The sequence below is a fragment of the Dermacentor silvarum genome, chromosome 1 (genome assembly GCF_013339745.2).
Source record: "Dermacentor silvarum isolate Dsil-2018 chromosome 1, BIME_Dsil_1.4, whole genome shotgun sequence".
NCBI lineage: Eukaryota > Metazoa > Arthropoda > Arachnida > Ixodida > Ixodidae > Dermacentor > Dermacentor silvarum.
In genome coordinates, this window is record NC_051154.1 from 175635543 (window position 1) to 175661534 (window position 25992).

Consider the following 25992-nt stretch of genomic DNA (forward strand, 5'->3'; position numbering starts at 1 on the left):
GAGCTACAGCAGAATCTATTTGGATGCCTTTGTAATTATACATCAGAACAGGCAGCTTCCTGGACTGAATTCAGGAACACCTTGGTAGTGCCAAGTGTAGATAGCAGAATATAAAGTTGACACTCGTATGATATTGCATCGAAAATAGCATTGATAGAGTTAAAAATGCAAACAGCCTGGATGGCTAATTCACTGACTGATGTTGCTGTAGACAACTACAATTTTAGCCAGCCATTGTTCATTGTTTTACTGTCTTTTATCATTGTCACACACATTGTCTCATTACCCTGACTCCTTGAAATTTTGCTGTGCCTCTGTACTGCCTCCTGCTGTGATAATCCCAATACTGTCCTTGCTCAGGTTGAAGTAGTCTATCCTGTTAACAATATCACAGCCACGCAAGAATGCAATCACTATTACAGCCTGTTCAGTCGTTGCATTTGCTCTCCTCTGCTGCAGCAGATGCTGGGAAACAGAATGCTGACTTAAGGTCTGGAGTAGGAATTGGCAGCTTGCTGCCGCATAACACGGTACTACAGTGTTAAAGGCTAGGGAGCCTTCATGCAAGTCTTGTGCAGTGCTTGCATGTAGGCTTCCTAAAAAGGCATGTGTTTAAAAATAAATTAAAAGCTCCATATGTCTGGGATATCCGAATAGGGTGAAGCCCATCAAAATATGAATAGCCATAATGAAAACAAATTTTATCAAGCATTTTAATTGAAGCAAATGGTAGAGAAAATACATTGCATTCTTTGAGCACTGAAAATGAATGCTATAATCTCAAGTATTTTCTGTTGGGCGCCACATAGTACAATCCTTTGTTTTTGTGAAATTGACTAAAACAGCACGAGCAAACTTTTCCCAGAATCATATTCACAGTGTGTTCCTTGTGGCTTTAAGCAGTATCACTCTCGACCACCCAATGAAAGGCAGAATGTCAGCCTTCAGCCCTGCGGAAACAGAGCATGCCTGTTAGCATTAAGAACTTCATAGTGCGTTTCCTGTGCAATCAGTTCAGATACTCCAGAGTTGAGGGTCGAGTGTCGCGCATCTACTATTCTCTGCATCACAAAATGGAACACGGCACGAAGGCATAGCGCAAGGCACAAGCACAAAGATGGTATCTTCAGAGGCATACACTATACACATTGGTACGCTAAACACGTTATTCGGCACGCAACTCAGAGTAAAAAACACAGACGTAGTTAAGTATTGCAGTGTTCTGTCATTTAAGTTCCAAGAAGCCCAAGCATCTTGTGAAGAAACTTTTAAAGCGAAGCTTTCTATGTCTCTCTGATTCGTCCGTGAGCACCGAAAACGCACTACAGGAAAGCCAACTTACACAATGGAACTATCTGTGCATCTGTGCACACAATCGTAGAACACTACAGTTTACATTTGCAGTTGTACCGATAAGAACAATGGGAATTGCAACGCCCCGCTACCCAGGCGAACTGTATATATTTGCATTGCATTACGCGCTTCGCGCAATGTATTCCTGGCCGTCACCATAGGTAGGCCGCGGGTGCAGCGCACGGCAGAAGAGGCTGCCGTACAGAAACGTAAGTGCGAGCGCGATCGTGCCGTAAGGTCAATCCCGTGTATAGGCAACGGCATGCAGTCCGGAAAAGTGTGAGAGTGTGCGTGTAATGAACGGCTGCATGATCTAAAATTAAGACTATGCAACTTAACGAAATGTGTCTTCATGCAACTTCCATGTTCAAAAAATACAATCCTAAACAAGCAATAAAATCACATATGTATAGTATCTGGTCGCTCAGCGTTTCTTGGGCTCGTTGAGTGGTCGTTGGCTTTGGACTTCGACTTTATTCAGTCTGCATGGCGAAAGCTTCGCGTTCAACCATCTTTCTTTAAAAAAGAGGTTTTGATTTTTTCATTGTTTACTCGTGAAAAAGAGATGACAAATTTTACCTGCTGCTGCCGTGCAAGGGGCGATGCTTTGCTGGCTAGAAAGTGACCCCGCACCCTGCTCAACAGCCTCGAAAAAAAGTCTGGCTTGAAGTGCCTTTCTCGCTCATAAAACTTTGCAAAAGCTGGCGGACCCACTAGCATCCCACGGCTCAATGTGTCAGTGATGCCGTAGCCATCGACAGGATGCGGTCGACGCTGCACGCCAGTGACGGCAACCTCAAGAACTGCGGGATAGAATGTCAGTACTAGCGTTCCAGCATGGCTGTGACCGTATAATACAGGGGTCCAAAGGGTTTCCACAAAACAAATGCAGTGGTTTACTAAAGGTCAGCAAGTTTAGCCTGTCGTAGTGTTTCTTCGGTGTCAGTCTAAGCATCTGACACTTTTGTTATTGTTCAATTGCATTTCTGTTGGTTTATGTTGACTTACAGGCACCACAATCTGCTAATCAACATGATGACCAGCTGCACCAGATGTTGAATGGTCTGATGACCGCCCTGCTACACCAGCCTCACCTTGTGCTGCAACGTGAGTTAATGTGAAACTTCTAATGAAAACCTTTCTGTGTTTGCATGTTGGAGGGAAGCTTTTGCTCTCCTTCACCAGCCTCACCTTGTGCTGCAATATGAGTGAATGCGGAACTTCTAATAGAACCTTTACGTTGTTGCGTGTTGGGGGAAGTTTCAAATTTTGATAATCTGATAGTAGTGAAGCTGTTCTTATTCTGCACTGCTTCCCATCTGATGGGCATCAAGAAAAAAAAATGCAAATCTTTCTAACCAGATAAAATCAACACTGTGTGGTTAGCTGCAGAAATCTTGCGTGTAAAGTTAGCCAGGTTTAATTAGTAAACTTCTAATCGATAATTTGGTGGTTTCTGTCAATGCAAATGTTGTGGAGCTTCTTCAGAATGAACATTTGAATTGCTTGTGATATGGCCATTTTTGCATTACACTCCCTTTCTGTCTTTCATTTAATTATATGCGCAAGCATATTAGAAGCCAAAGTAGCAGCTCAGTTACGCACCTCAGCAGTGGTCCTCTCAAGCACCTCGCGCATGATCCAAGCCTACTTAATACGTGCCAAGCTTTATGATTTTATTGTAAAATGCGTGATTTTCAGAGCAGCAGTGGTGCGATTGCTCCACAGTGTTCCCAAAAAGTTAAATATAGCAGGACATAGCTGGTTTGAGCAAAATTCAAGTAATTTGCACCCAGCCTGTACTAAGAGCATTGTTTGCCCCTTCCCCTTCCTCCCTGCCTCTGCCCCTCCCCACCTTTTTAGAACAGCTGCACGTACTTGAATTACATCGTTATCTCTCATGGCTGTACTACCAATTTGTATAATCCTGGCAGCAGGCAGGTGTGTGCTCGCAGAAGAGGGGCTGATAATGACTTGCGAGGCATGGACAAGTGACTTCCGAGTTTTATGGTGTAGCAATGCACTGGCGATGCCTTTGGTGGCCAGTGACTATACTGGGCAGAGGACGATGTTGAGTCAAGATGGTGATGATGAGTACAAGATCAAATGCAGCATTTTCTGCATGTGAAAAGCCTCCGGGTGTTGTCTGGCAGCCAGCATGACGCACCATGATAAGCATGCAAATCACACATCCTCACTTAACAGGTGCAGCTTAATGCTGACACTCAGCATGTAAGAGGTCATCATTAGTTACTGGAGAGTTTAAGCACTGCCTTGTTACCAAACGATTAATGCAGTCTGTGGTACAGTATTACCGTTCTGTATTACCGTACCGTGATGACAGAAAACACTTTAGCTGTGTGTGTTGCTCAGTGGATATGGTAATGTGATAATGATGATAATGGCTAATATGCAGGCCTTGCCCAATAAGATAACTGTGCTGCGCATGAAATATTCATTTTGGTGAATAATAGAGAGCTCTAGCTTGTCCATACTATACGTATTGCTCTTTACGAAAGTACCAGGTTATGGTAAACGTGGATGGCAGTGACAGCGCTGGTAGTGACATCTTGTGATGCTATGTCCAGCGGCACTTGAAACCATTTTTGTTACATGGGTGTTCTCATCGAAGCAATATAAAAAAAAGGACTGCTTGTTCTCAAATTGCATCACTGCCGGCATTTCACACCAGCAGATAAGTAGAATATTGCTTGTTACTACAATAAAAACTCTGCGACTTTTCTGGTTACGCTCCACCACAAGATGGCGCCACCAAGTCAACTGCTCACATTTCATGAATGGTAATTATGCTTACGGATAAGCTAAAACTCTAGTGTTACACCGTAGAGGCTTGGGCTAGTCGGTACATACTCGACAGGTGGAAAGCACAAAAATACGAAAGACAAAACGGGGAACAAGCACCAGTGCTGTCATTGTTGTGCTGTATTGTTGGGCTCTACATAAACGAAAGAAGAAAAAAACAGCGGCAGCGCAATGTGGGCACCCGATGGTTGCCTAGGCAACGGAGACACCTTTTGCTCAGCTGCTTATTAGCGGTGCGCTTTGCACTGAACGCGGCTTCAGTTTCTGTGCACCCGTCGCGATGCGCATAGTGAAGTGTATATATCGCATGTGCGAGGCTGTCAGTTTAAGCAGCGTTCCGCAAATTTAGTTTGGAGCTACTGTTAGGCTTTATGTGCACTTGTGAGCTTCCGTTGTTCATACCAGTGTGCGCACGTACAAACTTGGTAGGCATTCGTAGTAGCTGCCGTGGCTGATTGCCCGAGGAACCAAACTCTGCTTCGTACGCGTTACTGTCAGTTCAGCCCATGCACGTGATCGCATGCATGGTCTCTTTGTAATCGTCTACGGTGCAAACATATCAAGGGCGTGCTTCCCGCGATGGCATGCTGCCCAACACCCCCGCCGGCTAGACCTAACCAGCACGCGTCGTCGGCGATCGAAGTTGTGGTTTGGTGCCGAGTCAACTGAATGCATTCCAATGGCTGTGCTGCGCATTAAATATTCATGTGCTGCGCATTAAATATTCATGCGCAGCGGAGAATCACCTTGATAACGAAAGGGAGGGAAGGGCAACACTTGAATGACAGCTGCTTGGTCCGCGGTTGCCATGTTTTTGACATCATGCATACACCGATCAGTCCGAGAAATCGGATGAGACACTGTACTGGGCCTGAAATTTCGGTTGCCGTCCATTTTTTTTTTTTTTTTTTTTTTTTTTTTTTTACTTTGCCTGCTTTAAACGAAAACCATGGGTACTTGGACATTAGGCTTTCAACATTCGTAAATTTAAACGGATGCAAAACTCTCAGTCGCACGCTTCAATTGTTGGATACGCGTGGCTGCTTGGTCTACATGTTTTGCATATGTGCGGCCCTTGAAAATCATTGTCTTGGTTATAGTGCGGATATTCGCAACTCTGGCCACTAATGCTTGTAGTCTCAGTATCAGTGGTTTAGTCTTGCACGTCAAATACAGTGATGTCTTACTCTTTGCTGATGACATTAAGTTGTTTGTAGCATTGGCTTCACTGATGAATGCTGTCTTGTCCCACATGATATTGACTCCCTCTCATTGGGGTGCTCCAAGAACAAGCTACTAATCAACCCATCAAAGAACTGTGTTGTATCATTCAGTCGCTGTTACAACCCACTTTTTAATTTGTATACGGTAAATGGCCGGAGTATTGTAAGAGCTTTAGTGATCCGGGACCTGGGGGTGTATATGAATTACTCGCTGAGCTACGGCACATAAGTCATTACCAGTGCTCTGAAGACTCTGGGCTAAATGACTCGCATCACCAAAACCAGCTTGTTATCTTGCGCTATGTCGTGCTCTAGTACATTCTAAGCTAGAGTACTGTTCTGTTGTCTGGAACTGCCTGCCTCAGTACCTCTCTTCCTCGATATAACGCATTCATAGGAAACTTATCAGGTTATATTACAATTGGTATCTACATCAACATGTCTATTTCTGGTATGAGAGGATTGTAGTGCTCAGGGGTATTGGTTCCCTATAGCAGAGGCAACTTGTACATGACATGCACTCCTTACACAAGCTGGTGCATGGGGCCATAGACTCCACTCCACTGCTAAAGCCAATCAGTTTTCATCTTCCTACTCGCTGTCGTAGGTCTTCCCTGTTCTATCTGTCCCACACCCCTTCTCAAGAGTCCATTGAACCACTGGCAAATCATGTACAACCCCGCCTTGACATGGGCAATGTAGATATATTCATGTCACTTGAACACTTCTCTGAGGATGTTATGAACAGCATGGCTCATCCTTGCGTTGAGAAACATGGTCAAGTTCTGTTTTGAGCCATATGCAACCTATTTTTTTTCTGCCATTCTTTTATCGATTCTTTCATTTACTTCTCTTTAATTATGTTTGTCTTTGTGTGTGTAGATGTGTATAAGTATAGTTTATGTGTATTGGACCTGTGCCACTTAAATCTGTCATTGTCTTTCAATTTGTTTTTCTCTATGCTGTGTTTATGCTTTTTTTTCCTGCTACACACACCATTCAATTTGTGCTGTAGCGCATCACATTAAAGGCACCGAGGTGTTTGTGGTAAAATTCAATATATAAATAAGACGTAGTTGTAATATATGAAGTATGTAGTTATTCTGTTAAAAGTGTCACAGATGAAAAACTATTGCCCTGCCAAGCTTGCAGAGTCAGACCCCTATGACTGCACCACTTGCATAGCTTCTGCAGCATTGCCTGCTAAGTATGAAATGGAGTGTAGTTAATGCCTGGTATGCAGGTGTTACAGCTATCACATTACCATTAAGCTATGACATCAAGACATCAGAGGGAGCGACAGTGTTGTTTAGTGACACTTGCTGAAACTGCTTTTAGCCAAAGTGTGCATAATTTTTATTGAAACATGGATTTGTGTTCTATGTATTGGTTAGTGTAGAAAGTTGAGCAGCAGCATGACCTTATTGCTCACATTCTATCAGCAGCTTAAGAAACTACTTGTACCAGGGAAAATCAAACACCTTATCACTTGCCTATAGTGGCTGGAAAATGGGCTGTTAAATTCAACTACATGGCATATTTTCCAAAATGTTCTGAGCCTGTCTCATTATCAGTGCAGCAGGGAGCCCTGCCATAAGATTTCCTTTATAACATCTTAATCTCTCACTGGCCCAGTGGAAGTTTAGAATTCAATGTTTTTTAATAAATAGTCTTACAATTATCTAGTGAGATCATTCTTACACTAAATAGTTGATCACATTACATCCGGACATGATGTCATATAAGTTGCTATTCCTGGCCATTTTTCTCATACCGTGGTAGTATAAAAGCAGACATGGGGTTAAAGTTGCCAGTTGTGGTTCTTACATAGCTGGTTGTCTCTGACAGGTCAGCACATGCACATGGGCCAAGGCAGCGGCAGCGAGAGTAGTGGGAGTCGCCCTAGAGCCACTCTGGCAGGAATGATGCCAGGCCGGAGCCGCCACATGTCCATGCGCCAGACTCCCCTAGTCTACAGGGGCAATGGGCCTACAACTGCAACTACTGCTAGTGGGCCCAACACAGCCACTGCAGAGGTATGGGGTGATCTGGATCTTTTTATGTATTTATTTGTTTGTTTGTTCGCTTGTTTTCTTTCTTTACTAAAAAAAAAAAGAAAAGGTGATTTCTGAGTGTATTGGAGAAACAGTGTGCTACTTTTCTCATTTAATTTTTTTTTTTTTTTTGAACCATTCAGATTGAAAATTTCGGCACTTATAAAATCGGGGGTGGAATTGTATATGCTGTGTCCAGTGACCACGTTGTAAGGTGACACAAAGCTTCAGCATGGAATTTTTATTTTCAAATGTGGATACCTAGCACATTGTGCATCAAATTATGCTTTGAAAATGAATTTGGGTCTTGTGCAACATTGTTTGTGCACCCTGGTAGTAGGCAGCCTTATTTCCTCAACAGTTTTTAATAAAGTGTGAAATACTGATACCACATGTTCATTGGGTGCTATATATTTAGGGAAAAAATGCTAACATTATGGTGGACCCCAGGAGCATGGTTTGCATGCAGGCTTCTCTGCATGCATAAATAAATGTTCAGTTTGCGACGCATTAAACATGGTGCAGGGGTGGGACTCCTGCGCCAATTGCGCATTTTTGATACAGGCGCAAATTCTTGCGTCAAACAGTCCAAAACAGAGAAAATTAACCGAAATTGCGCCACGCTGCGCCAGAACGGCTTCGGCATTGGCTGCTAACAGCGAGCGGATTCGTTCCCCGAAAAAGAGTACAGCCATTCACATTACGCACACTGCTTGACGGTTCTCCCGTAGAGTTTCTCGTAATTTTCGCGCATATAACACTTGACCACTGGACTATTCAGCGCTTCCGGCAAGTGGCAGGCGCGCGCACGACCAATGCCAGTTGTTGTCGCTGCTGTTGGAGCGGCTAGGGCAGCTGTGTTTAGAGTACTAGAATACGGTTTAGTGGGCCGAGTGGCCCAGCACTCCCTAGCTGAGGTGCAAAACAACAAAAAGTAGGCTGAGAGCGCTTTGAGCGAACTAGATATTTCGAAGGCACGCGCTGCAGCGGGTGAAGCGTGCAGGCATCTGTGTCCCCAAGGCCGGTATAACATAAAACTATTCCAATCTGTTTTTATGCCGATATGGGCGAGACGTGAGCCATTTTGACCTATCACGAAGGGTTAATGGCGGATTTGGAATAAAACGTCGCAGTAACACCCGAAAGGCGAAGCATCGATTGCGATAGCAAAATAGCAGACAGCTATAAGCAGCAAGAATAGTAGTTATATCGGCCGTATAAACTTGTAAACATGTGTTCACTCACTAAATTAACAAGCATGGTGTCACGCGCGCACAAGCAAACATGAACACATCTGACTTGATTACCGCAGAAACTCGCTGTGAAAACGCTGGAGTGGGCAAGCGCAGCAGCAGCGAGCGAATTCACCTTTGTGCTACGTCGCTTCAACGTGAACTAAGCGGCGAAAAACGGCGCACACGGAACTATCAGCACTTGCACTATGTCCCTATGGCAGATCGCTTTCAAGATAGGGCCCACGCGGCCGCGCTATACGCAGCAGTAGCCGTAGCAGAACAACCCCTCCCCCCGGTGCCTTGTGCACTATGGAAGACGGCGTGCTTTGTCCCCGCTTTCTTCCCTCGTGCACGTGAGATTGAGCCGCCATCGTCGGCTCATCCTCACACTTTATCTCGCACATACAGTCGCGCAGCGATGATGTTATCGCCCCTGGACTTAGTATGAAACATCACGGCGACGCCAGAAATATACCTGGAGTGTCCATATCATTGCTATTGCAACAAAAACAGATTGGAATAGTTTTACATTATACCAGCCCAGGATTGATTGCGGCTCTTTTCGTCTGCGGTGACATATGGTGACACAGAAATTATGTTACAGCGTCGATTGGACCGCATAATTTGAGAATATTTTCCGCTATCGTCATGACCGTAGGTGCAGAAATATATAGTTTGATCGTAGTGAAACCGATGTTTCCGGCTTTACAGGAAAGCATGCGCCGAGCTCCCGCTCGACCCATTCTTCCATATTTCTATAGCTACGATGTGCGCTTCCACTACGAGCTTCCTGTTGGTTTATTCTGTGTTTCGTCGTGGTTTCGAAGTGTGTTGCCGTATTCCATTATTCCACCAAAATTCAGATTGGCCTGCTCTAAACTGCTTCGAATTGAAATTTTATCTGCTCCAAAATGCTATTTTGTCTGCTCCAAACTGCTCCAAAACGCATTTTGACCTGCTCCAGAAATTGCGCCAAAATGACTTTGGACAGTCCCACCCCTGATGGTGGCTACATTGAAGTTGTACACAGCTGTGTGCTCTCACTTAAAAGTCATGGAAATGAAAGTGTCTCATTGGTGTTTTTATGGGGGACGGTTCTGGGGTGAACACACATGAAAGTAGCATAAATGTGCATGTATGAGTAACAGACATAATGGTGATAGTATGTGTAGGGATGGAGATGAGAAGAGGTGTGCACATTAAAGAACATAATCGCTTTGCTAGACTTTTTACTGAATTTGTTCCTGTGTGAAGGTCATGGCTAGCAGCAGTGTATATTTATGGGTGGAGCTGTTCTTTATTTCTATCCTAAAAGTGGAATTTCAATCCCAAACTGTGGGATGGACCATCTTTGTTTCAAGTGACCTTCTGGGCCTCCTGTACTCTGAAAATGCCTAGCGGATCACCTGAAACAAGATGTTTCATCTTGCCTTTTAGGATCGAAATAATGAAAAGCTCAGCCCATATATACACTGCTTAGTTCCTTATATACACTTATTTCAGTCGGGGTTAAGATTCCATGACTACTATGAATTTGGGATGGTGGACATGAGTAGAACACAAATTTTTGAGCTACTAGTCTCTGTAATTGTTTGCATTCACAAGATTCCTGCGTTTTCGTAGAGAAAACATGGGAATCCTATTGCAGGGTGTTGGTCTATTAAGCTGAGATCCTGTGTGCCATAAATGAAATGAGAAAAGGCAGGCTTGTAAAAGCAGTGAAGTAGAATGCACATAAACTTAATATATACTTGAAATGGAAATAATAAGCTCGGTCTCATCACCGTGTATTATTGGACCATTCTCACCGCATTCAGAATGCATGGGCACCGGTCCCGTCGGTGGCATGGTGCCCAATAGTCATTGCCGCTTTCCCATTGTTGGGTAAGTTTTCAGCGAAAACTGACGATCTTTTTTAATGTTGTTCAATAAAAGTGTGTTGGCTGCGGTGCGTGTGATGTGGAGTGATGCTGGTCGGTGAGCGATGCGGACGTCCCGCAGGTGTGCCGATCCACGCTTCGCGCGACCGTCTCGCGTGACTAGGCGATGGTGTCATAGCATGGGGCGAACATATTCGCTTGCTATCCGGTCGCGGTGGGTCGGACTTCCTTGATTTGTAGTGTGCCCATGTGAATGTTCTATGCGTAGTAATCCAGCTAGCGTGCATTAGTGTATGAAAGGTGCAATAAATGCCCTTTTGTTTGTTTCCACTACTGTATTGTCGTTCCTTTGTCCCAAGAGCACGTGTGAGACCCCACAGTGCATGCAATCCGGACTGCCCCTACGCGAACTGCTCTTCAGTATAGTAACCAGCCGAACAAAACTAGACTTCCATTCGTATATGCAGTTTAATACCACCCGACAGACTCGAAGCAAACACGAGAAAACATTATTGATGCCCCAAACGAGAACCAATGCCTATCTCTACCCTTTCTTTCCGCGCACGATATCGGAATGGAATTCACTGCCACGCGAGGTGACACAACGACATCGCACGCATCGTTTTTGTCAGCAGTGCCTAATATTGTGTAGTAAGGTTCCTTGCTCATCGTTTGATACGAAAAAAAAAAAGGAAAATAAAGGGAGAGAAGAAAAACGGGGGGCGGGATTTTCATTTTATTATTTTCACCCACTTCTGGTTGTTCTCGCTACGTGCGGTGACTTAGTGTCTTTTTGTTTGCTTTTATATTGCTAATACCCTCGGTGCGTGTGTTGCTTTTATGTTCCGACAATTTTTTGTTACCCTTGTATTTGTTATCATATTTCTTCTTGGTACCACTCCTGCCTTGGCTGCCAAAAGGCCGCTGGCAGTATTGCATACATAAATAAAAATTGCAGCTTCTGCTCTGCATTTTTGCAAAATACAAACAGGGCTAGCTGTTAATTTTGTAAATAAAAATGTGTTGATGTAGTAAGCATTTGTTTATTATTCTATTGATACCCTCATTGATTTAACATTTGGTTAATTTGGACATTCTTTTTGCTTCGGTAAAATCCGAATTAACGAGGTTTTACTGTATATGTTACACAACATTGCAATGTTAGCCATGCTGCAGTTGTTCTTTTCCAGTAATCTACAACTAAGTTCATAAATCGCGTGAGGGCGCTATGAGTCATGACTAAGTAAACTGAAGCTGATGAAAAAGCCCGTAACACACTGCCAAAGGACCGCGAAGGATTATTTTTTGCTGCATTTTCATCAGTGGCATGACTACTTTTCTAGTGCATATGTCGATGGTAATCTATCTTCGTCGTTATGCGTGCAGCAGTAGCAGCCATGCAAGGCCTTAGCTTTTCGTGATTGGGCTGACAGAGTGCTGCGGCCTGCTAAATTCATACAGTGCTCATCGCTGTATGTGAGTGAACACTTCTAAACAACAAAAAAGCATTTTTTTTAGACTGGCGTCCAGCGATGAACATAGCACAAAATCGGAAGCTTGCAGCACTCTTTTGTCATGTTCATGAAATGCTAATAAGCCAAACAGCTATAGAAGTACAGTCTACGCTCGGTACAGCAGACCTTTGCATATTACTGACCATATTTCAACCTTAATTTGCTCTACCTATTTTATGAATGCAATGAAGTATCTTCTAATGGGCTGCACTACAACGGACTATTGGCTTCAGCAAACAAAATTAGCAGCAATTTTTTCCAAAATCGGGCGTATAAAACGTACTTTTACCGTGTCAACACGGGCTGATAACAGATTTGCCTGGGTCAGCCGACAAGCGAGGCTCAATCTCGTGCACGCAAAGGTGGGAGGCGGGGTGGAAGCGTGCTGTCTTCGTTCGTGTGCGAGGCACAGGGGAGAAGGGGGGGGGGTTCTACTTCGGCGGCTGCTGCTTACGGTGCAGGAGTTATATCTTGAAAGCGATCTGCGACGTGGACAAAGTGCGCCCAGTGCCGGTAGCTTCCTGTGCGCTGTGCTTTTGACATTTAGTTCGCGTTGAAGCTAGAGACAGCACGAAGGTGAATTCGCTCACTACTGCACGGTCATCGAGCGAGATGTGTTCATGTTTACCTGTGTGCGCAACACCGTGCTTGTTGGTTTAGTTAGCAAGCGAATGTTTACAAGCTTATATGGCCCATAAAACTACTATCTTTACTTCGTATAGCTGTCTACTAATACCGATGCTTCGCCTTTCGGGCGGAACTGCAACATTTCTTTTGTTTTTTTACTTTGGAAATTCGGCGCTCACTTTTTGCGATAACGTTGTTAGACATTGCCACCAAAGTTTTGGAAGTGAGCATTTCGGATATTGCAGACTTCGGATAAAATCGACATTTTTTGGCGGATTATTAGGATTCGTTGTAACGAGAGTCGACTGTATTATGTAAAAATTATCAATGTATTTCTTTTTTCATTCTTATCATTTGACACTGAGTGGCCGATCCTGGTGATCAGTGACATGGCTTGGTTCAAGCCAACTACAAATAGTGAAAAAAAAAAAAAAAAATTTAAATACGGTCCCAGAACAGGTAAAACCAATAAAACTCCTTGAATGCGCATGCGTAACAGTTTATCGCAGCCACGGTTAGGTGGTGCCGTTAAAGGAGATCCTGCTTTTCTTATTTTTGAACAGGTTTTTATGAAACTGTCGCAGCTTATGTATTTTGATGTGATGATTTCAGATGTGCAATATATAGTTGTAAGATATCAAACGTTTCATGTGTCTAGTTAGGAGCAAGATCTTTTTTCTAAAGTATGAGAGTTGCAAAACAAATCAACATATCACAATAATCTGTAATGAAGCCTGTATGCAGTAAAACAAAAATGGATGTTCTAAGCCCATTTGAACAAAAGTTATGGTATGTCAAACTTTCACAAGTGGAATCATCCAAGTTATTTTATTTAATTTTTCCTATTACTAACAATATTAGATTTAGTCCTATTTCATTCTATACTAGTGTGCCAACCTGACAAAAAAAAATTATAGTAATAGCATGACTAGAAGCCGAGATATCACTCCTCCAAAACTGCAAAAGCACCAAAATAGCCATATTGAGAAAACAAGGGAAAATGTTTGACGAGTTGTTTATTGGCAGAAACATAGGGCAAACCTCACTGGAGTCATTGATGTACTATGTGCATAATCGGGATGCATTGAGTTCTTGTGCCTTTTAAACAACCTTTTGCTGAGTCCCAAAGCTGCACGTCTCTTGCTGGAGATGGCACTACGACGTATGTCCTTCTCTTTTGCTCTCATATTGCCAGTGCTGGTCACATTCATGCTTATTTCTCGTAGAATTGATGCTGCAGCATGCTGGTTTCCCTTGTTGAAACACAACATAGCTTCTGCAACGGCTGCTTGAAGCGCAATAACTTGGAAGAGTGCTGCTCTTTGGAGGCTAAACTCCAAATCACTGCATGCAAACTTTCATTCTGGTTTTGGGTTTTCCCCTTTTACATCTCTGCAGCAGAGTCCGGTCAGACAGGTGCCGGTAAACAGGCAATAATGCCTCTGCAATATCTCTTGGCAAGCTGTACTTACGCTTCTGATCAAGCACACCTTCAGCTTTTGCAGTATTGTGCCGGCACCTTGGTGTCTTCCAGCTGCTATCAAAACACACTTCTACATTACCCCTGTGTCTGAAGCACAACTTGTAGAGCGATGAGACTTCTCTCGCGTGCACTATCACATAACATCTTCGGCCACTTGCGTAGTAGCAAGTTCCAGCTTATTCTTCGGATGCCACTGAAACGTCTTCTTGTGCATTAGAGATGGGCAAAACGGCTCACTTCAGTGAGCGGCTCGGAACGGCTCAGCTCGCTGAAATGAACCGGTTCATTTGAACGACTCACCGGTTCACTTAAACGTGTAACCTGTGTTATGCATATTATATAGTTATGTGGCTTTGAAAAAAAAAAGGATATATGCACAATTTATGAACCGTGTTATTGGTATTTTTAGCTATGTTTGAGAATATTTTTACATATAATTAAAGCGTGAATTTTTTGTTGTAATGAAGCTTTCTTTTCTGATATTGAGGATAAAATGCTTATGATACTGTCACAGGCAGAATGCGACGTACTTTTTTCAGAAAAAAATAAATATATATATATATAACTTCATCGTCATTACAGAAGCTTGTCCATTTTTGAGGGTACTTTAAAATCAACTTTTGTCAAACTAAGAACACAAAATGATTGTACATTATGTTTCAACTTTATTCATTTATTCACACACGTACATTCACTCTAATATGAGTTGTGGGGATGCGCGACTCTCACGCGTACCTGATGTTGTTTTCCCCGCATGGCTCCCGTAATGCTAATGCGGCTTCGCCGCGTAGCTTTACGGCGGCGGAGTTGCGGCGCATTGTGAGAGATGGCGCGAGTGTCGCGATGCTAACGCCACCGAACGGCGGGGTGATTTGGGAGAAAAGGGTCGAAGGCGCTCTCTCTTTGGGTTGGGATCGGCGGCAAACACGCACGAACGCTTCGAGCGTGCGCCGGCCCGCTTCGCACGACCGTCGCGCGAGGCTAAGAGCAGGACACCGGTATGGACGGACACGGATCGTTCGAGCGCGCCACCGTTCGCGTGACTTTACACGTGAACGACCAGGCGATGGTGTCATAGCATGGGGCGAACGTATTCGCTCGCTGTTGGGTCGCGGTGAGTCGGACTTCCTTGATTTGTCGCGCGCCCTTGTGAATGTTCTATTGGTTGTAATTCGGCTAGTATGTATTAGCGCAGGGGTTCTCAAGTAAGGTCATCCCAGGGAACCCTGCTAAGCTCCATAAAGGGCCAAGGAACCCCCCCCTCCCCGAATTAACCGAATGTCGAATTATCGCGGGTATCAAGAACACAATAAACAAATGCTTCACTACGTCAACACGCTTTTATTTACTCAATGAATCGTGAAATCTTGTTTCTATTTAGCACAAGACCAGTGCGGAAGCTGAAATTCTCTTCGTCTCATGACTGATTAGCGCTAGCAGCGGCGAAGGCCTCGCGACATCCTTCGCGGCGCGCGTTTTCATCTGAGACGCGCTTTGCACACCAACGGGCGGATATCTCGATGTTTTTTTCGCCATTCAGCTGCTCGCCAACAAATTGTCCGTCCATCGCGATGTAGCCGGTGCTCTTCATCTTCGACAGCTTTGCACTGAGTCAAAACGAAACTACTGCTTGCCGCAACCGCTGTGGACGAAACCGCGGCCGCTATCGACGCGATCATGGACGGCGACTTTACGGTTCAGGGCCGCGATTTTGTAGCGATGCCTTATGACTTATTTTAGAATAGTCTTATCATCAACCGCTCACGGCCGGCTGATCCCGTTGATAACGCGAGCGGACCGTCGCTCTGACCACTGACAAAGCGCGATAAGCGCGAAAAGGCATTATTACTTTAAAGTCATCACTACAAAATACCGGCCCTGAAGGCAGGCGGCTGACGCCAAAGCCAAAACGAAACTACCGTTCGCTGCAAGAAGTGCGGACGAAAGCGCGGCCGGTCGCTATCGACGCTGCCATGGGAGGCGACTGTGCAGTTGTGAAGGCACGCAGCCGACGCGCGCATCGAGTGAAACGAAACTACTATTTGCCGCAACCGCTGCGGACGAAACTGCGGTGGTTATCGACGCGATTAGAGATAGCGACTACGCACTTACGGAGGCACGCGGCTAGCCGCCAACGCGGTGTTGCGCGCGGCGATAAACGCAAGAATAAGAGCTTTAAAGGCACAATTAGGCACGAAGCGCTTCGGCGTTGCTGTCAGTCACGTGCCGCGTACGATCGCCGCTGAGGACCGCGGCGATGCGGACTACGCCGATTCGTTTCGGTTGGACGCTACGCCGTTCTTGCTCTTCTGCGGCGCGCATTTGGGGCGCTCCGCGCATTTTTTTTTTTTTTTTTTTCCTCGAACGTATACGTCAGTGCGCACACTATCGGCACCGACCCTAACTACAAATAGGAGAAACGCGCATGGTGGTAAGCTATGGCCTCTGAGATTCAACTGTGAAAGCTTAGGCGCGCTGCCCGTTCTCAGAGTTTGGGTGGCTAAAAGCTGCTTGCGTATTTATTGCGCAGTTCGCGCATTGCTGTTACGCACTGTGTTGTGCTTTTTGACACTCGGGCATGGGTAATGGAGGTTCTTTCGATCGAGCGCACCTCGTGCTCGCCGTTTTAGACACTTGTCGAGAGCGGGACCAGGGAAAATTTATCAGTGGCTCGCGGAACCCCGAGCAGGGGCCTGCGGAACCCGTAGGTTCCGCGGAACCCACTTTGAGAACCCATGTATTAGCGTATGAAAGGTGCAATAAATGCCCTTTTGATTGTCTGCACTACTGCGTTGTCGTTCCTTGTCCCAAGAGCACATGTGTGAGACCCCACATCTGGCTGCCCAACGTGGACCTCTTGGGACATCGGACGATAATTTTGAGTTTTGCTCGGTTCGAGACAACCTTTGTTTGAACCGAAGCAAATTCCTAGCGTAGATTTTGATCGCTAACGTTGGCGGCGTGCTTTCTTGAGCTAGGCGACGGTTGCTGTAGCGTGTTTGAACTTTTCAACATGCTAAGCCTTTTAGCGAGTGTTTTGAAGTACACTCGTCGGTACGAGAGCCACGTGGTCTGCATCCTGGGAGAGCGAGGCCTAGCGCCCGCGGAGCATTGGCAAGTCTGAAGCGAGTGAGTACGGAAGCCTCGTGGGTGGTCCGAATTTCTTATGTAAATAGCTTCTTCTATATATCTTTGACTTCGGAAGTCGAGGCTCAGGGAGCCGGGTGGCCGCGGGCCACGGATGCCGCTACGGGCTCACTGGTATTGCGGCCTGGCACCGGGCGCTCCGACACCGTCTGGCAATGCGCCGCAATCACCACGGCCGCTGCCGGGCTTAGCCACGCGGAGAAGCCGGACTACAGGAGACATGCGGGGAAAACAACATCAGGGGACGCGTGAGAGTCGCGCATCCCCACAGAGTAAGCTGTAACGCCATGCAAAATGAATGTAGAAATCATTTCTTGAAGTACAATACAAAAATCATACGAAAGATCCACAAAACTGCCGCACGTACATTTCGTTTTTTTTTTTTTCTTGAGTGCACGCGCGATACTGGCGATCATGCCATCATACACCAGGACAAAAAAAAAAGAAATGAAGTTCTATTACAACACAACAGATCATTGGCCTCGTTTTATTGACGTGCTAATGATACACGCTCAGAAAATGCACTGAAGTGGATGTCATGGGCGACATTTTCATGACTACACTAATTAGCACAAATGAAGACCAGGACGTAAACTGTACGTTCACCTATTGTCGTTAAAGGGCCCCTAAACCACCCAGAGGTCGAAATTTAGTTCTGGTGTTGCAGTTTTGCACGAGTGTACAATGAACACGTAGCCACGGGAATTTTTCGAAATGGTGCCGTAATAGGGGAGTTACTCGCGTTTGATGACCGAAAAACAGCCCTCGCTCGTTTCGCTCTTTCCTTCGCTACTCTCCTCATCGGCTGGTCTCCCCTCCTCGCCGAGTGCTTCTCGAAAGGTCACGTGACATACGTCATCGCCAACGCGCTTCTCAAAACACTGCATACTTCCATCACGTCCACGCTAGCGGCACATACCGATGGGGAGCCGTCCGCCAGTGCCGTAGAATGTCTGCCGCGCGAGAGGTGTCCAAAGTAGACGGCAGTTCGGCCGGTGCCCCACCCGCTGCACCATCAATGGCCCAATCGACGACCGCGAACCTGCGCGCCTCCGCCACCGGCAATGAAAACATCAGCTGTAGCCGGGAGACGACGGGCTCGGCTGTGCTCGCATCGCAGCCGACGGCGCCGCTAATATCAGCGTATTTTTCTTCTTTGTGTACAAGTATTGCGAAGGGCGATAACAACGATAAGAAAATATTGCGGCTTGTGAGCATCGGTATTTCATTTCAAAGCGTCGTCCGTTTTAGCTTTGAAGGGAACCAGAAAAGGCCTAGCGACGATATCGGCACCGTCGAGCGATCAGCGGCGGTGAATCTGCCGCACAAGTGAGTCCCGGTCTCATCCTCTCTACGTACGGCAAGGAAATCTCGCCGTTTGCGAGTAAGAACCGCTGTTGAATGGCGGCCCACAAATGGCAAACGGCGTGCAATGAGTTACCGTGCTGGTAACGTGGACTCAGCGCTTCTCGGCTACCCGCTGTTGCTGCGGTGCCGGCCCATGTTATGCGAAGCGTACCGCTATAGACCCTGTGTTGCGTGCTTGTCTGGAAAGGCCAACACTGTCGCACTCTGTTCACGCAGCTAATCAGACCGCTAAGCACGACTGTGTTGGAACGCGAGCGATTTGGCACTTGCGTTGCGGGCTGTAATTACCGATTCGCAAGGGCGCACAAACGAGCAACACGACGAGGAAGAGCAGAAAGCGCGCGTATCTGCTAGCAGACTAACCGGAAGTCGTAGGTTCTTGTTTAACCAACGGACATCGTTTCCGCAGTTGACATCACCCGATTCCCCCTGCTGACATCGTGACGACCGCTGGGGGTAGCGGAAAGGCGAGGGGAGGAGAACGGCATTGTTTTTTTTTTTGTTTTTTTTTGGCACTCCCGTAGCGCGTAGCACTGCAGCGTTTGTCATTGTTGCTCGTGACAGCATTCTGAACTTGATGAGCGTTTTTTTTTTAATGTTCAAAAAATATCTGAGATGGTTTAGGGGCCCTTTAAAGACATGGAAGACCATCTTCGAAGTGTTATTGGACCAGCGCACGATGTGCGATCGGTGAGAGTCGTGCGACGTTGTTCGAACAGCAGCAGGCAACAAACGGTACCATCCTTTGCCAATTAAGACTTGTTTACTTCTCCCCTCGGTGGCATCGGGTGCCACACCATAAGACGCACAAAAAACTAAGGGGACTGCTGCGCACACCACACACTGCGAGCGAGTACCAGTAGCGCGAGTCGGCCCACACCGGCCACCGTTTGCCGGTCAGAAATCGAAAAACATCGAAACCCAGCAGAAGACCCAGCTCTGACGGAACTGTTCGGCACCGCTCATTCAAGGAGAGAGAACTGGCTTCCTCACTCCGAAAGAACCGCCGCTCACTTACTGAACCACGGCTCCCTCGGTCTTCAAAAGAGCGGCCCCTCTCCTGAGTGCTCAGGAGCGAGCCGGCTCTTTTAAAGAGCGAGGGTGCCGAGGCGAAAAGAGCGGCTGGCTCCTGAGCGCTCAGGAGCGAGCCAGATCTTTTGAAGAGCGAGGGAGCCGTGGCGAAAAGAGCGGCTGGCTCCTGAGCGCTCAGGAGCGAGCCGAATCTTTTGAGCCGCTTTTTTGAAGAGCGAGGGAGCGGTGGTTCAGAAGTGAGCGGCGGTTCTTTCGTTCTTCAGCCGAAGGCGAGGGGGTGAAGGCGATTCTTGCTAGGAAGGGCGGGAGGGCAGTTGCTTTCTCGTACCGCTAAAAGATGTCGACTCTTGCGAGGAAGGGTGGGAGGGCAGTTGCTTTCTCGTACCGCTAATAGATGGCGCGGAAGTCGCACCCAGCAGAAGACCCGGCTCTGACGGAACGCATCGGCACAGCTCTCTGAACGCGAGAGAACCGGCTCCCTTTCTCCAAAAGAACCGCTGCTCATTTTTACTGAACGACCGCTCACTCGCTCTTTAAAAAGCCGCTCGCAAGATCCGGCTCGCTCCTGAGCGACCCATCTCTATTGTGCATTGCTCGACGGCACAGCCCCATTGCAGAAAATATATCGTTCATGGCAGTTTGACGGTTGCCAGTTGAAAGCATTGCACGTCCCACAAGCATGTTTACCTCAAAGGGTTTTGATCTTATCTATTGCTCCACTCGATGCAAGCGCCACGCATCTGCGATCTTGCCACAGTTTTCGCACATCACGTACAGTTTCACTGCCAGACCGTATTCACTATTGCCCCAGGCTAGCTTCACTTTTCCACGGCACAAAAGGCAACGCAGAACTCTGAAAAGGTCGTTAACAACATTAAGGTTGACGATGGTGTACAGGGCTGCAGGTTCCGTAGCCGCTATTACCGCGTCACTCTGTCAGCGGAAGTTGTCAATCTCCAGCACAGTCACTGGTGTTTATATAAGCTGTTGAAGCGTTATTTGCTTCCATGCATGCACCTTCTGCACTCTCTCCTCGGTCACAAGCTCAGAATTGAATCTCGCGTGACGAGAATCAGCGGTGCAAACGTTATCGCACTCTAATGGAGCCTGTGAACAACCAGTGTCCATGCCGTGGTCAGGTGGTGCTCCTTGAATGGCTCTTTGCCTCGCGTCGGTTACATTTTGCGGCGATGCCGCATTATTTACACACGCCTTTGCCCTCCTTCGTTTATGCCCAAACTGATTGCGTGTGGGAAATTTTTTTTGCCCCGCCAGGCATGATAAACTTTGTGTGCCAATTGAGCGTCGGGTTCACAGAGCAGCAACTTGCACAAAATGGTGGTTGGGACTCACTGTCTTACACAAAATGGCTGCACGCGAAAGGGACACTTGGGCCAGCGGCACTTGGGCCTATGAGAGTGTGGCATCTTGATCATGTTTTTCGAGTGACCAATGGCAACGCGCAAAAGTTCTTTTTTTGCAGGCTATTTTTTTTATACTTCCAAGGATGCACAGGGTGGCTAAACGACCGAAAATTAACGTCTGAAACGCAAGCTATCGAGGAAGACCAAAATGCCGCCAGGTGACTCGCAATCAAAATGTGGCAAATTTGTATGCAATTTAAAGGGTAACACTCGCGAACTCGCATCTTTAAATCTTGATAACTGGAAAAATACGCAGTATTTTGGAATTAAATTTTGGAGCAAAGTGTGGAACTGCGTCAGGAACGCAAAAATAAATGATAGAAAATCCATTTCTGGGCTGATCTTCGGTCCGTAAAGCCGCTCTGTTTGTGAAACATTTGACAAAAATGGCAATATTGCTTTGTTCTTAACCAGTCCAATTCTAAATGTGTATTTCTTTATACAAAAATGCCCCCTAACTAGACTAGTCATCATCTGCTAGTGCAGCATTCCTGGTTGGGCTCCCTTGCCGTTGGCGACACTGTTTGCAAGGGAACTTTTTATCGGCACTGCCTAGTGCTCATAATAAGAGCTATCAACTTATCTTAAAAGAAAAACTAACTTAAGCAATAGGAGATAAATTAATGTGTCTCCACTAGTATGGTGTGTTAGTCATGCAACATGAGGCCAAAATGAAGTGGCGAATAATCAAAAGCACTAATGTACCCTTTGATTGAAACTGTTAGGTCACTTGCAAATTCGTAATTTAAAGAAGTTTAATAATGTGTTGTGTGAACGCAACTCTGCACATGCTATCAAAAACAGTAGGTAAGTTTTGGTGGCAGTCACAAAAGATGGTAGTGCTGAGAGAGAGAGAAACATGCTTTAATGTGATGCTGGAGATGGTAGCCTGGCTATTCGCCTGACATTCGATGCTGGGTGATGATTGTTATATATACAGTGATAAACATTTAACAGTACATACAGTCACACGCACACACACATTACACTATTTACAAAGTTTCGTTATGGCTCGTGGCCCACAAGAATGTTGGCAGTGCTTTCGTGGTGCTTAACACGCAGGTGGTGCTTTGCCATGGGTAACGTAACTCACTCGTAATCATTATGGCAAAAGCCGTGACGGCTCACAAAGAGCAGAGGTAAACGACAAATTGATATCAGTGGTAATCCTGTGAAAACCGGTTACTGTCAGAAAGCAAACCATGTTGATATAATAATAATAATTACTGGGGTATTACGTGCCAAAACCACGATATGATTGGGAGGCTTGAAGCAGTAGGGGACTCCGGATTAATTTTGACCACCTGGGGTTCTTTAACATGCACATAAATCTAAGTACACGGGTGTTCCTACTTTTCGCCTCGATCGAAATGCGGCTGCCGTGGCAGGGAATCCAATCCTCGTCCTCGAGCCAGCAGTGCGACACCTTACCTGTTAAGCTAACACACAGGGTGATGTTCATGTGACGTGGCGCACTGATGGCATCGTGGTAAACATGTTTCAATATTAGCACAATAAGTACCTGCTGCATCTCTCACGTTACTGGCAAACTATCTGTAAGTAAACGCACCAGGGCCGGTATTTTGTAGCGATGCCTTTCCGGTAATAATGCTTTTCGCGCTTATCGCGATTTATGAGTGGTCGGAGCGACGGTCCGCTCGCGTTATCAACGGGATCAGCCGGCCATGAGCGGTGCATGATAAGACTAGAGTAGAATAAGTCATAAGGCATCGCTACAAAATCGCGGCCCTGGTGTAGTGGCACTGTAAAGGGTCAATACAGAATCTTAGCATCTGAAAAATTACCTCCTTTTTCACCAACACGTCTCAACCCTCAACTCATCTCCACTGAGTGTAGGACAGTGCAGCCACTCAACTGCAGTGCATTTCATTTAACCCTTTCCATACAGCGCCCATTGGGCATCGTTAGCCCACTATCGATGGTTTGACCTTCCGCGCCGCTCACGGACACACTGCGCTATCAGATGTGAAGAAGGAGAACTATATTTTAGTTTTATAAGCAGTTAACTTTTTTCTTGCGAGGCGGTGATTTTTGAACACCCTCCGAAGCTTCGCGATCGTCAAAGTAGAAAGCAAAAATGACTGCCCACTATCGATGGTTTTAAATGCTGCTTTGAAGACCTTCCGCGCCGCTCACGGACACTGCGCTATCGGACGTGTAGGAGGACAACTATATTTTAGTTTTCTAAGCAGTTTACTTTTTTTCCGTGAGGCGGGGATTTTTGAACGCACTCCGAAGTTTCGCGATTGTCAAAGCAGAAAGCAAAAATAGCCGTCTCCGAGAGCGGCGCACGCGCTTTGAAAGAACGCAGACCTTGCGATTCCGCTGCGTCTGCGGCTGATTTTAGTCCATTTATTGATGTATCGAGCAGCAGCGAGTCTGAGGATGCTGCTTTTTCATCAGACTGACTGTGAGAGCCACGACAATGCAAACCAGTCCGGAACATAGGAGACTGCAGCTCGGCACGCCCAACTGTATGCTTGCAGTTAAATTTTTGCAGCGGAATACCTGTTCAATGAAAAATTTTGATTTTTTTGGAGATGGTGCCTATTAGACAGCAATACATTTTGTATATCTCATAATTTTCGTTATATTTTTTTTTACCAACTTTGGTCAGTTTATTCCACAATCTTGATTTTTGGCAATTTATGTATTTTTTATGACATACACCTTAACAAAACTTTTATGCGTGAAAAGTGCATTCATTCTGCTTTTTATTTATGTATATGTATTACATAAAGTATTCAGTGCAGTAGTTTGTTCAGAAAAAAGATCTGCCATAACCTACAAAAAACACCTATTTTCCCCCTGGTAGGGAAAGATTTAAGTAACTCAGCATGGAAATTGCCATGATGAGTTGCCTGAGAAGCACCTTTGCACTCAACTTCCTTCCCCCAGATACTGCAAGTGCTGGGTTAAAAAAACTTGGTGCTTTAATGACAACTATTTACCATTTCAGTTGTTGTACGATGCTGCCCTCCACGCAGTGTAATTGAGAAAAGTTAAGTTAAAGCATGTTTGTGCACATGAGCGTAATCTGTAACTGCACTTATGTGCGTCATGTATTTGGAGGAGGCATCTAAGTTAACTCAAATGTCCTCTGAAGTTAGGTCAGCGCTAAAATGTTGTGGAGACCCGTTTCCTGCACTTTATTATTTATGTGACTGTCTTCTCACAAGCACCTGTCAGTGGTTAGGGGAAAGGAATACCACTGTAAAACTCTGATTGGAGTAGTTGACTATAGTGGTAAGCTAAGGGTAGTGGGTAATGAAGGAAGCATACATATTTAATTTTGACCCACACACCATCGCAGCTGTCAGCCATATCATCACGCCGCCGACTGAGCCCGGATGCCCGTTATCCTTTGCTTCGACCGGTCAGCAACATGGACTACCATGGCCGCCTGGCGGTCATCATTCGTGACCGGTCACGTGGCGAAGTAAGGCAGCACTGCTGTCGAGAGAGCCATCTGGCTTCCTTCTCGCACGAAGAAGTGGTGTACCATCCGTGTCTATGTGGCTCGCTAAGGAATGACTAGAAACTAAGGACTTTTATTTCCTGAAGTATTAATGCTGGCACAGGTTGAGGCGTGCATTTGTGTGACAAAAATAATTTTTAACATTGCCTGCTTTCTGTGATTTTCATTGCTTCATAAAAGTTATCACAAATATCACTTCGAGTTGCCTTAGTGTAATTTCACTGGCTAAATTGGAGATATCAGTAGGTAACGCTTTTATTATAATATGTGTTGTGTGCACAGAGAATATTTTAGCTGACACGACTCTCAACAGCCTGAAGGCACACATGCCAACCTTCTTTACTTCTTTCCCCCCACCCTCCTCATTTAACTTGCAGTTGGGGCAGCACCGGCGCTTAGGCTCTGGTGGTTCCCTCTGGCCTGGCCCGTCTTCGGGTTCGGCACAGCAAGGGCCAAGCTCAGCAACAGCTGCTCAGCAGCAGCAAGCGGAGAAGCAGCCAGCAAGTGCAGAGGCTCGTGACAGGGAGCCCAGAAGTGGGCCTGCTACAACGTCCACCTCTGCCGTTGAGGCGCCAGTTCCAAAGGCTGGCCAGAGCCTAGAAAGCTCAGCTTCTAGCGTTAGTATGCCATTTTTACCACTGAATCCGTTTGTTTAGGTCTCCCGCAGGCTTCCAGTATTCAAATGGAACGAAAACTATTGTTGTTTGACATGGTGGCATCAGGCCAACCGGCTTCAGGCCAAATGGGTAGCCATTTTAACCCATTTGCCCCCTTTGCGAGAAATGAATGGTGTTGTAGACTTTTGCTGCCTTTCATCTCATCTCGGCAGCAAAGTTTGTTTTCTCAGCAGTCTTCTTGAGATTGGTTCTCGATATTGGGGCATGAAGGTCTAGTTTGTGGTAGCTTGTACGGTCGTTTTCTCGCTGTATATATTTTACAGTAAAACCTGAATAAATGATTCTGGTTTAATTCCAAAATCATTGATAAAAATTCGGTTAACTTGTAGAATTTGTGCAATCCTGTATTTCGCAATGCGAATTATACTGGATAATTTCAAAAGCCCACGTGAATCCATCTGCATAACTGGTGGTTTCCGGTTGTAGCCTCCGAGATCAGCATGCTGCGACACGCTTCCAGCTCCTGCAATTGCTTCTGGTGCTTCCATTACATAAATGCATGGCTTTTGAGATTAGACTCCAAGAAATCTGTTGCTGGGACTGTGATTCGGACACCACCGATTGAGCAAGCTCTAGATTCCACGATGTATGTGCCAATAGGCTGTACAGCTGTGCAAAACGCCTACGTTGTGTAGTGGTGCACGTTAAATTTG

General features: G+C 45.9%; 1 protein-coding gene across 2 annotated transcripts in view; it reads left to right on the forward strand.

The window, feature by feature from the left end:
- LOC119436427 (large proline-rich protein BAG6-like) overlaps positions 1–25992 on the forward strand; it is a 214342-nt gene that overhangs the window by 119817 nt on the left and 68533 nt on the right. Inside the window, exons 16-19 of one of the 2 annotated variants that reach the window (XM_037703272.2) lie at positions 2364–2460; positions 7248–7435; positions 24498–24623; positions 25040–25279. In XM_037703272.2, the coding sequence (XP_037559200.1) occupies positions 2364–2460; positions 7248–7435; positions 24498–24623; positions 25040–25279 (651 nt within the window). The remainder of the gene's footprint in view (positions 1–2363; positions 2461–7247; positions 7436–24497; positions 24624–25039; positions 25280–25992) is intronic. The other variant, XM_037703275.2, reaches the window with a different exon arrangement.